Raw genomic sequence first — 12,797 nt, 5'->3', positions numbered from 1 at the left:
GATGTGTAGAAGGCGGAGGAAGGGGAGGAAGAGGAGGAGCATGAGGGGGAGGAGAAATGAGGAAGTGTAGGCCTACAGCACAGGCAGTACAGCAGCACATTACAGCTCAGCCCATCCATCTCTGTTCAAAGTACATGCAGTCGCAATAGCCAGGTAGGGAGGTTCGCCTGACCGCCTGGCTCACAGAATGATAATGGATGTACCAGCGGCAGAGGGACCAGGATTAAAGGGCCCCATTTACAGTCCTGCTGGCGATTCAGCCATCAATCTACCCCAGCAAGGCCATGGGGAGCCACGGTCAGGTGACATAGTGCTGACATATTGCTCCGTTCAGACCTAACAAAGACATCCGTCACCCCACCCCCCTCTATAAATTCCAAGGCCCCTCCAGGTTGATAGACAACTGTATCGTCACATCGGCACAGCCCTCTCTGGACTCCTTGTCACATGTGTTATCGGGAATTTGAACACTTCCCTCTCTCCACACACTGTGTTTTAGGGACCGCCCGCAGTAGACGTCTGACTGCTGACTTTTTCATGCGATTCTACGTGTAAAATCAGTGCACACTCGGTTCACAAATTACGTTCAGAGGTGCTAAGTACTTTGGGCCAGCAAACTCTGGTGGTTTGACTGAGACTTACAGTTGTGTCAAGTTTGTTTTTCCCAGTATCAGTGATTATTGAGCTATGTTTGGATAACCACTTGGGAAGCTTGTTATTCTATGAGTTGCCTAAGGGAGGCAGTGTGACTATTCACATAGTGTTATCATGTGAAGGAGAAGTTGGGGTTGACAACGATTTAAGAGATTAACGGATGAAGCAGCAGCATTCACAATGTGTCCCCAGACCAGTAAGTTACCATACCGAACCATACAGTACCTGGTGAGACCGTCTTGATGCGGATGGGATGGAGGCAGGAGTTAAGGACCCCCCGGACATCTCCTAGTGTCATCCCTAACACAGGGGTACCCCCAATCTCTAGGATGATGTCGCCCACTGTGAACCCGCCCCCGGGGGTTGCGGTGACGAATGGGAACTCTCCATAGTCAGCTCCGCCACCCACGGCCACCCCCAGTTCCCCAGAGGAACCAACCAGGGGGATGAAGCTCTCCTGGACCTTGGAGCGCCAGTGCAGCTTCCTCACGGCTGCCTTAGACATAGCAAAAGAGCTGAGGAGGAGAGAGAGAGGGAGAGCGAGAGAGGGTGTGAGACAGAAACAGGGAAGACAGTGTCACTGACACAATCGTGTTATTAAGGTGTGATTTCATGTCTCAGGATTTCATTAACCTGACGTTTCCCAAGGTACTGTTGAGAAAATGTAAAGAGCATATCATATCTTCAATACAAAACAACTGCAGTAAAAGGACTGCACTGAGTTCAAGCACTCCCTCCTTTAGCACAGAGGACCTGCATGTGAAGCAGAATGACATGGAAACTGTGTGTGTGTTATACAAACACTGTGTACTTGACCGTGGGTCGAACTGAAATACAGTAAACAAACTGTCAAACGCTCAACTGTCACACTCAATACTGATGCTGCTTTACCTCAATGGAACACTTTTTCTATTGTATATACACAATATGCAACATAAACACACAAAACATACGGGTAGGTATATTCCCATCGTGGCAGTCTGATGGAAAGATCTAGTCTGTTGCCAGGGAGACCTCATAGGGTACTGTAAATGAATGCCTGTTATTGATATGGGTCATTCAATACAAACAGAAAAATCTGAAATAAATTGACAGTAAAATGCTGTTGTCTCAATTATATCTCATAAGAACTGCATTTACTGTAATATACTTCTATAAAGCCTCTTTCCAGACATGAAGAATCATGATTATTCCATGTTCACTGAAACTCCTGCTGAGGAAACGTTTGCTTTCGAATCAGATATTGCAGCCTATGGAAATGAGTATGCAGTCAATGTATGCAGTCAACAGATGTGTTGCACTGGACATGTTGCACTGTAGGCTGTGTGAGTTGCATGATTCACCACTATGTCTAGAATTCCAAAAGAACAGCATTGTAAGTTAAGTGTGATGCCTCTTCCAACAGTTGACTTTTAAAGGTCTTTGTTGAGAGCCAGTGAAGTGGCAGGTGGGCGGCTCAGTGAGAGAGGGCGGGTGCTCCTACACCGTGACTGAGAGAGAGTGCCTCGGTCTGACAGGATGGGAGCAGTACTGTCAGACTGTTACACAGGAGACACACGGATCTTAGAGACAAAGAGACGGTACACTTACCCAACACAGGGACGGATGGGGTAGGTGTATGGATGAAAGACTGAGACAGACAAAAATAAAGATCGATTTTAAGCGAGAAACACGGTACTGAGGGACTGACATATAATGAAAGGCAGGGAGAACAAAAATGGTAATGTTTAAGCACTGTGTAATTATTTATTGTCCTAATAATGAGTTCTCTGTTATCACAGAAGGCTCCCTGTGTTGATGCCTTAACATGCGGTGACTTAGTGACCCAGGGATGGATGGGATGGAGGGACAGGAAGGCTGGCTTTTAGCAGAGGAAGTGAGGATAGCAGAGTCTCCCCCCAGGCCCACCTGCCCAGGGCCAGCACACCTAATGACACTAATTTATGTAGTGTGAGGAAGGGACAGGCCTAATCACTTCCTCTTGACTGACTGGCTGGCTGATCAGCCATGTATCCTCTTCCATCTCCCCTGGCTGGTGGCGCCACAGCTGATAGGACGAGGGAGGGGGAGGAGAGAGGGCGGAGGGAGAGGTGGGAGCGATAGAGGGGGATAGAGAGAGCGTGGGTGTGGGGAGAGAGGGAGAGAGAGTGAGAGAGAGAGAGCGAGAGATAGAGAGAGAAAGAGAGGCACCACACAGCCTGGGGTTGGCAGTGGAGTCGCCGGTTTGACCTTGCAGGGCGACAGGAGCCAGAGCTTGGTTACAGTCTGGTCTGCTCTATGGGGGCCAATGAGTTCTGTTTTATTTGAAACATCTCATCACTATGCTTCTGTTCATCCAGAGCCAAGTGAGTCTGAAAATTAAAGTGATAAAAGAGCAAAGTCATGAGTAGGTACTGTTTCCAGAGAAAAAACATAGGTAGAAAATTATGCTTATTTCTTAATTGATCGCCAATGGTCCTCTCTGCACACTCCCTCTCTTTCTGTCCTGCTGTGAGACCTTCTGCAGCTGAACCTCCCAACCATACATCCTTCCACCCACACACAGAGTACACACAAACAAAGAGACCCCCAATCAATAAAACACATGCACCAAATACAGAATGAGCATGAAACAAGGCATACACAATCTAATACCATATGTAAGGGACAATGAACGAGGGGCTATGCTTTCTATGGAAAATAATTAACGACATGAAAGGTGTGTTCCACGACGCACTAGCGGAGTGGAACTAACCTTCCACGGAGTTGCATTATTTTCCAGAGAATGCATAGAGCCCCAAATTGATTATTCCTATAATTTAACACATTTGCCGTGAGAAATGTGTTCAACATCCACTGAAGTAGCTAGCAAGTTTACTAGATACACTATATATACAAAAGTATGTGGAAACCCATTCAAATTAGTGGATTCGGCTACTTCAGCCACACCCGTTGCTGACAGGTGTATAAAATTGAGCACATAGCTATGCGATCTCCATACACAAACATTGGCAGTGGAATGGCCTTATTGAAGAGCTCAGTGACTTTCAATGTGGCACCGTTATAGGATGCCACCTTTCAAACAAGTCAGTTCGTCAAATTTCTGCCCTGCTAGAGCTGCCCCGGTCAACTGTAAGTGCTGTTATTGTGAAGTGGAAACGTCTAGTAGCAACGGCGGCTCAGCCGCGAAGTGGTAGGCCACACAAGCTCACAGAACGTGACTAACCAGTGCTGAAGAGCGTAGCGCATAAAAATAGTCTGTCCTCAGTTGCAACACTCACTACGAGTTCCAAACTGCCTCTGGAAGCAACGTCAGCACAATAACTGTTCATCGGGAGCTTCATGAAATGGGTTTCCATGGCCAAGCAGCTACACACAAGCCTAAGATCACCATGCACAATGCCAAGCGTCGGCTGGTGTGGTGTAAAGCTCCCTACCATTGGACTCTGCAGCGTTGGAAACGCATTCTCTGGAGAGATGAATCACGCTTCACCATCTGGCAGTCCGACGGACGAATCTGGGTTTGGTGGATTCAAGGAGAACGCTACCTGCCCCAAGGCATAGTGCCAACTGTAAAGTTTGGTGGAAGAGGAATAATTGTCTGGGGCTGTTTGTCATGGCTTGGGCTAGGCCACTAGTTCCAGTGAAGGGAAATCTTAACGCTACAGCATACAATGACATTGCAGACAATTCTGTGCTTCAAACTTTGTGACAACAGTTTGGGGAAGGCCCTTTCCTGTTTCAGCTTACAATGCCCCCATGCACAAAGTGAGGTCAATGCAGAAATGGTTTGTCGAGATCGGTGTGGAAGACCTTGACTGGCCTGCACAGAGCCCTGACCTTAATTAACCCCATCGAACACCTTTGGGATGAATTGGAACGTCGACTGCGAGCCAGGCCTAATCGCCCAACATCAGTGCCCGGGCTCACTAATGCTCTTGTGGCTGAATGGAAGCAAGTCCCCGCAGCAATGTTCCAACATCTAGTGGAAAGCCTTCCCAGAAGAGTGGTGGCTGTTATGGCAGCAAAGAGGGGACCAACTCAATATTAATGCCCATGATTTTGGAATGAGATGTTCGACGAGCAGGTGACCACATACTTTTGGTCATGTAGTGTAGATACAGTAGTTGCCGTGATAACCAAACAAACAGACTTGCTAGTTTAGCTAACCATCGGTCCAAGCTTGCCATTATGAAAATTGAATTCAACAATGCCAATGTTTTCAATTCAACTTTTGCTTACAAAAGAAGCTCAAACATATAACATGTAAGAATGAACTATAACCATTGAATTCTACTGTGCAAATATAACGTGTGTTATAGGGAATGCACACTCTAGAATGTCCTTCAAGGCAACCAGAAACAAGTATTCAACAATGCCATGGTATAAGAAAACAATAACGCATGACAAATGATATTGGCATCGACATATGTGATCTTTTCATCTTTCTGAAAGCATTACCCTGACTCCATCATGTTTGAATTAAATGTAAGTACGTTTTGAGATCCCAAGCACTCTATCTAAAGATTTCTATCTTCTGAGCTATAAATGCTTAAATGCTATTTTCTGATGTATTATCCTATCTGGTTCCCCCATGTTTGGGTTTTGCATGGCTCTGCCTCTGGCTGTGGTAAGATTTACAAGAGATGCCCGCTGTGGTGTGGTGTTCATAGCTGCTGTCTTGATCTCTGTAGCTTCAGGGACAACAGTGTCAGCTCTGGTGAGGCGGAGTCCTCTGAGTCCTGTTCTCTCACACAGAGACAGCCAGTCAACACAGCATAGTTCCCTAGACTTTGTCTCTAGTGCTGTGTGATTGTACTGAAATGTCCTTCTTTCAACTGGTTGAACATTTTAACATTTGAATATTTAAAGAAAGAAAAAATGTGTGTATCTGTCCTGAATTCAATATAACATACAGTTAGGAAAACCTGACCGTTAAAAGATGGTTCAACAACACATTGCTAAATTTGCAAGACACAAGAGCTGTCAAAAGAAATCACACTTCAACTTCCGTAGAGAATCCTTCGGTAAGTCGATAACTCTCTGAAAGACACGTATTACAAATAAAAACAGCAATACTTCAGACTGCAATTGAATGGCTTGAAAGAGAACACAATATACAGATTCAAGGATATCTAGCACTATAAAAAGCACCCAGTATTGAAAATGCTGGCCTTTAGCAGAGGGAAGAGCTGACCAATACATATCCTATTTCACAGGCTTCCTCCTCCCAGTGATCTGCTCTGCCATCTTGTCTTTCAGAGGAAATTTCATACCAGTCCGTCCTGACAGAGACCTTAACGTATTCATCTCCCCGTGGAAGCTATTCTTGGAGGTCAATCTTCATTCCTATCTGATCGTTATTCTTTAATTATGAAAGTATGAATAGCTACTGCTTCAGGCTGCATATAGAGGGAAAACATGAAAAGCATAAACAGGCATTTGATTTTCTCCATTTGAAGTATGTACTTTTCAGCTCTGAGGGACATACAACATGTTTGTTTTCTTGCATTGAATACTAAACAATCCATTTACTATACCGGATTGTAAATAGTTCATTTATCTTCCTCCTGTGAAAATAGGCAGTACTAGGATTGAATACTAATATGAAACCAAAACCAAACAGTCACATACTGTATCACACACTCACATATCACCTACCTGACCCTCTCGTTGTAATATAAATGCCATCAAACAGCACCCCAAACAGTACCCCAAACAGCACCCCAAACAGCGAGAAACTGCACAATGGGAAGACCCTAGAACCAAGCAATATCTTTAATTTCATGGTCAATTTTCCTGCCGCTTCTTTCAGTTCAGGTTAGACCTCAAGGGTGATAATTTATTCACAACATTAGTTCCCCACTAAAGAGAACACCGTTTCAGATGAGGCCTTGGGTTTAGTTCAATCATTCAAGGTCTAGTAAAAAAATAAAACAAGTCAAGAGACACTATGTTTGACATTGGAGGGCGTACAATACTCAAAAACCTTCAAGAAAACGGTGGAAGCAAAACGCCTCAATTAAGACAGTGGCTAATTGAATTCCACAGCTAAGCAGCTCCTGCAGTGTGTTGGAAAATGGAAAAGATGTGGAGCTCTGCAGATTTATCAGGACAGGACTGGAGAAAACCAGGGGGAGAGAGCATTTAGACAGGCATCATTTGGAGCAGCATATGCTATACTTTAAAAGGCCATTGGTCCGGACATAACACAGGCAATAGACTATCTCAGTCCTGCTACAGTAGCCCCATGCTTCTTGCTATCTCACCCAGTATCTCACCTGGTATCGCCTCTGTAGCGATATTACAGAATGCCTTCACGGTGAAGAGACTGTCAGATCTGTTGAGTATCTCAGTGCTTCTAGTGTCAATCTATCTGCCATCCTTCATCCATGTCAATGTATTTTTATATATAGCTGTAGCTTTATCTCTCCGAACAAGATCTACTCTGATCACAGAAAACTTTCTTCAGACATTATGAAGAGGAGAAACTAAGACAAAACACATTTTCAAGTGCTGGTGGAATGAGGTCTGTATTTATACACATTTACAAGCATTAACACTATTTAAGTGCCCCTAGTATAAGCATTTAAAAAGCATTTGTAAAGATTGAACACACTGAAAAGATTGAACACAATGGTTTCTGTTGCCAAGCTGGGATTGTATAACTGAATCAACATTATTGGAAGCCCAGCCTGTTGGATAAATCAACCTCCGGTTTATTCCTTACATCTAACCCACTGTCACAACATCTTACCCTTCTACTGCACTAAGCCCGTTCCTTCATTAATTCTAACCTGTATTTATCTGAGTTCTCTGCTCCTAATCTCAACTCAAATCAAAATCAAATCAACGTTTATTAGTTGCGTGCACACAGTGGTGTAAGGTACTTAAGTAAAAAATCCTTTAAAGTACTACTTAAGTAGTTTTTCGGGGTATCTGTACTTTACTATTTATACTTTTGACTACTTTTACTTTTACTTCACTACATTCCTAAAGAAAATAATGTACTTTTTACTCCATACATTTTCCCTGACACCCAACGGTACTCGTTACATTTTTACTGCTTAGCAGGACAGGAAAATGGTCCAATTCACACACTTATCAAGAGAACATCCCTGGTCATCCTACTGCCTCAGATCTGGCGGACTCACTAAACACACATGCTTTGTTTGTAAATGATGTCTGAGTGTTGGAGCGTGCCCCTGGCTATCCGAACATTAAAAAAACAAGAAAATGGTGCCGTCTGGTTTCCTTAACATAAGGAATTTCAAATGAGTTATACTTTTACTTTTGATACTTAAGTATATTTTAGCAATTACACTTACTTTTGATACTTAAGTATATTAAAAGCAAATACTTTAAGACTTTTACTCAAGTAGTATTTTACTGGGTAACTTTCACTTTTACTTGAGTCATTTTCTATTAAGGTATCTTTACTTTTACTTTACGTATGACAATTGGGTACTTTTTCCACCACTGCGTACACAGATGTACAGTACATACAGTAGGGCAGCAGTATCCAAGGTGCAGGGTAGAGTACTGGTTGGTAGCCGGCTAGTGACAATGTCTGAGGTTCAAGGCAGGGTACCGGGCAGAGGCCGGCTAGTGATGACTGTTTAACAGTCTGATGGCCTGGAGATAGAAGCTGCTTTTCAGTCTCTCGGGTCCAAGCTTTGATGCACCTTTACTGTCTCCACCTGTTAGCAGTGAGAACAGGCTGTGGCTCGGGTGGCTGAGGTCCGTAATGATCTTTTTGCCTTCCTGTGACACTGGGTGTTGAAGATGTCTTGGAGGGCAGGCAGTGTGCCCCCGAGGATGTGTTGGGCTGAGTCAGCTGACTGCACCACCCTATGGAGAGCCCTGCGGTTGCGGGCAGTGTAGTTGCTGTACCAGGCGGTGATACAACCAGACAGAATGCTCTTGATGGTGCATGATCTTACACCATCCTACAATGGCTTGTCCGTATTGGAGGTCAGCCTAACAAAGCATGTTAAATAGCCAGCGACCTTAGATATCAGTGTAACTAATAGAATGGATACAGCAAGGCCACTCTCTTTAAACAGACAGGAAATGCAAATGAGGGTTTCTTCTAGCGTTCAATTTTAATCTTGATCAGCATCTTGTTTTTGGACCTCCCCTGCAGAATATTTACGCAAACTAGCTGTGCAGCAACATGTGTTAAAACTCTCTGATGCTCACTCACTATTAAATCTAGGACATGCGATTGCTCAACACAAAACAGACAGCAGTGGCAGATTTAAAAATAAAAGATTAAATGCTTGTGGGATGAAAAACTAAAAATAACTCCTTCTGTCTCAAACATGCTAGCATGGACACAAACACACACACACAAAACCTGTGGCATACATTAACCCCAATGTAAGATGCATTTCTTTGTAAACCCGTCTATCCGATAGATATTCCATTCAATACCCTCAATCAGAGATGTTCTCTTCCCCTCCATGAATTGTGTGCGCCTCAGGTCTATTCATGTCATCCTTTTGTACACCTCTCACAATGGTGCTTAACACACAGTACAGAATGGGAGTGATCTGAGGATAGATGGAAAATGAAATATGCAGACATAAACACAACCCCTCTGTTTAGATGGCAGTCTAGAGAGTCACCTTTACCTAAGGAGTGAAGTACAGAAACATTCAGTTGAACCTGAAATGAACACAGTAATGCATGGGGCAAGTAAGCAGTGTTATTTAGCCATCCAGTAGTACTCCACTCCTATGAAGAAAAATACAACAACAGGTTCCTTACAAGTCTGCCAGGAAGCATATCACTCCTCAATGAGGTCAGCGATGAGATCTCATCGTCAGGCAGAGAGCTCACTTTAATTAAAATGGTCAGTGAGGCATCGTAGCTCCTTTGACTCAGATTAGGGATAAGTACTCTCTCTAAAACATGAGACGGAGCAGAGAATGAAAAGCAGAAAGGAACGAAGGGAGAAAGAATGAAAGAGAATGGGATAAAAAAAGAAAGAAAAGAGAGAGAAAGTAAGAAAGGAAAAAATAAAGGAAAGCGCAAGAAAGAGAGAGGACCAGGAAATAAAGGAAAGATGAAACCATTATGGCTGGCTGTCTTTCTGGAGAAGCAATGAACTGATAAAAGGGAGGTGGAGAGGTGTGGTTTGGTGTTTTGCGAGATCACAGTACAGTAACCTGAGGCAGAACTGAGCGGGAGTTGGAGAGCCTGTGTGCGTGTGCATGTGTGTTAGAGTGTGTGGAGGATTGTGCTGATTCAGTATGGATGGGTGAAGGTGACCCTCCCTCCACACTGCTCCAACAGTTCCCTGCCACCTGACATTGATCCTAGTTTTCACACTGACTCAAGCATACCACCACCAGGCTTTTCAAATTATTGCAGTGCAATTGTTATTTCACACGCTGTTACTGATTTGTCATTAAATTGATTTGCATGCCCGATTGGAGGGTTATTTACGTCTGCACACTTAGCAAACACGTATCTAGTCAAAGTATTGCTGTATGTCTGTGTGCCTATCAAATTATATGGATAGATGAGCAACACACGTTAAATAGGGAAGAAACAATCTTGGAAATGGGAGCCAGTTCTGTTCAGTACTAATAATAGAATGGCCAACCCAAACATTAACTGCTACACTTGAGACAAGGTCTTAGAATAGACAGTGAACGCTACAACTACAGAATTCCAATGCAGTAACAGAGAGCAAAGATTCGGTCCACAGATGGGGGAGTGTCTGTGTAGCCCTGCCCTGTCAAGGGTAAACTACCGCACATCCTCCGTCCGCCACCTCCTCCTCCCCTAACCACACCTTAAAACCATGAATATGCATGAGTGTGAAGGGAAGAACAAGCACATCATTAGAGAATCAACAACTCCCTGGTGACATAAAGTAATACTACACAAGAGAATGTCACTTCCCACTTAATCTGCTATTCTCTCATTAGCTGGTTAGTGGGAAAAATGTTGAAGACTGCTGGCAAACGGCCAAATATATTTCAGGTTAATTACAGATGGTTAAGACTATGTGAAAGAATGGATAGAAAAAAGGGGGATGAAGAGAAGGAGATATGAAGAGATAAAGCACATGCCAAAAACAAGACCTTGAAAAGTCAAGGATATGCCATCAGCAACTGAGTCCTAAAATGGGTAAACCTGTGGGTGTCAATAGGTGAGGAGATGAGAGAGAAAGATCAGGTCTCTTGGGGATACAGTGTGTGCCGAGCTGTGGAGGGACAGTAGTCTTCAAGTACAAGTGGCTGGGATAGCGCCACATGTTTCTGGTTCGCCTGGCCTTAATTCATGATTCATAATATCACTATAACCTTGACTGCTCCCAGAGCCCAGAGCAACGCTCTGTGTGAAGTCAGGGTCACACATCCATCACTTCAAAACAAGCAGGGACACACCCTGCACACCAACTGATAGTGAAACACACACAGAGACACACAAACAAACATGCACAAGCACACACAATCTTACAAATGCTTACTTACACAGATATTCAAGAACATGTGTGCATTTCATTTGATTAACAACATACAAGCCGTTTGTCACACAAACACACACTGCACAGTAGATTTTGCAGGCATGAAATATGTAAAAGCTGTGTCTATGACAACACTAATTGCAAAACTGGCACAAGTCCATTGAATACTAGTATTACAGTAGGATGACTACTTATATTACTTCTGTCATTATTAACTGTTCTACATTTTTGTTTGGGTATCACACGGAATCAAGGCATGAAACTAAATTATATTTCTTACAATGTTGAGACCGTCTTGATTATATTGTCTACTTCTTAGACAATAATAGAAAAAACATTTTGGTGAACAATCACATTCTGACAATACTGTACAAAGAAAACATTCAAGAAGCTAAAACTGAAAGCTAACCTACAGGTCAACTTTGACCAGTCAACTGTCACCTTTATCAGGAAGATCTCCCTCCCTCATCCTCTGTATAAGGAGCCCACACTCTCACAACACATGGTCACATTGTTATCCTAATATTTAGGGAAAAATACTGACCTGCCTTGGCGCTGACATACACACATTCTTTTCAAGCAATTTAGCCGTTCAAAGAGGAGACGTTTAAACGCGTCTATATACATTGACCCGACCGAAACTACACTTGACCCCAACAGTCACAATTGAATATGAAAAAATAAATGGAAAATACGTTTCTATTCTAAATATATTCAATTCAAGCTATTTGAAATCGGACTAAGCGAGTTTATTGACAGCTGTTATCGATAGTTTCTGTAGAGACACTCAGACGCGATGTGCACGCCAGACGGAGTATTTGGACACTGTTGTACAGGATGCTCTACAGCTGAGCACGAGACCCGTGATCTGACAGAGGAAAAAAACAGTCGGGCAAAAAAAACTGCAAATCTGACAGGTTTACTCTATAAATCAAGAGCCTGGTAGGCTATTCCATGGACAGCCTGGGGTTAGTTGTGATAATGGATGCATGGCATGGGTGTTTAACTTAACGTGGGCTATGTCTATGTTTAACTCTTCACTTATTGGTTGGTAGCAGAAATGATAGGCTAACACACGAACCTCGTCCAGACACCGATGCTCACCTTCATAATTCCTGCTTTCTTCTCGGCATATCCCTTTGCTTTTTATCTTCTTTTGATAAATCAGTTTGGTTGTAGACGTTAAACCGAATTTTTACACTGTAGTTGAGGCCAATGATGTAAAGAAAAGACACGCGGCGATATTGATTTTAACTGGACAGAGGTGTTACGGAACTGGAGATGCGATGCTGTCAGAGCGCGATAGCGATGCCTTGCGGCAGTTGAACAGGTCAAAATTGCGTGGGACTTTAGCATAATGTTCTCGGTCACAAAAAGCAAAGAGAAACAATGATAACGCAAATGAGCACCAAGGGAGGTGGGGCATGGGGGGGGGGGAATGAAGTTGGGGAAAAAGAACCGCCCCTACAGTGCAGGCCTACAGTATTATCCTTCACTTTATTTAGTTTGTCCGATCCGCTCATCTTTTAGCATTAGGCTAGTCTGATGAGAGGTTGACATAACAAACATCAAACACAGTATGTTGAAGTAATGGACTAAACTTAAATAACACATTGGACTAACTCAGGTTGGGCATCGAATCTGCAACGCCTATTCTAATATAAAATACAACATATATTAA

At 43.3% G+C, this 12,797-nt stretch overlaps 1 protein-coding gene across 4 annotated transcripts in view; it reads right to left on the bottom strand.

The window, feature by feature from the left end:
* LOC139542464 (membrane-associated guanylate kinase, WW and PDZ domain-containing protein 3-like) overlaps positions 1–12,473 on the bottom strand; it is a 47,228-nt gene extending 34,755 nt beyond the window's left edge. For 2 of the 4 annotated variants that reach the window (XM_071347904.1, XM_071347906.1), the window contains exons 1-2: positions 11,661–12,099; positions 880–1,169 (exon numbers count right to left, since the gene is read on the bottom strand). In XM_071347904.1, the coding sequence (XP_071204005.1) occupies positions 880–1,169; positions 11,661–11,743 (373 nt within the window). In that variant the 5' untranslated portion in view covers positions 11,744–12,099. Of the gene's footprint in view, positions 1–879; positions 1,170–11,660; positions 12,101–12,220 lie in introns of those variants that run through there. The other 2 variants (XM_071347907.1, XM_071347905.1) reach the window with 2 other exon arrangements.
* Between the last annotated feature and the right edge of the window lie 324 nt (positions 12,474–12,797).

The sequence above is a fragment of the Salvelinus alpinus genome, chromosome 17 (genome assembly GCF_045679555.1).
Source record: "Salvelinus alpinus chromosome 17, SLU_Salpinus.1, whole genome shotgun sequence".
Taxonomy (NCBI): domain Eukaryota; kingdom Metazoa; phylum Chordata; class Actinopteri; order Salmoniformes; family Salmonidae; genus Salvelinus; species Salvelinus alpinus.
The sequence above is the reverse complement of the archived record's forward strand: the minus strand, read 5'-3'. Positions and strand labels throughout refer to the sequence as shown.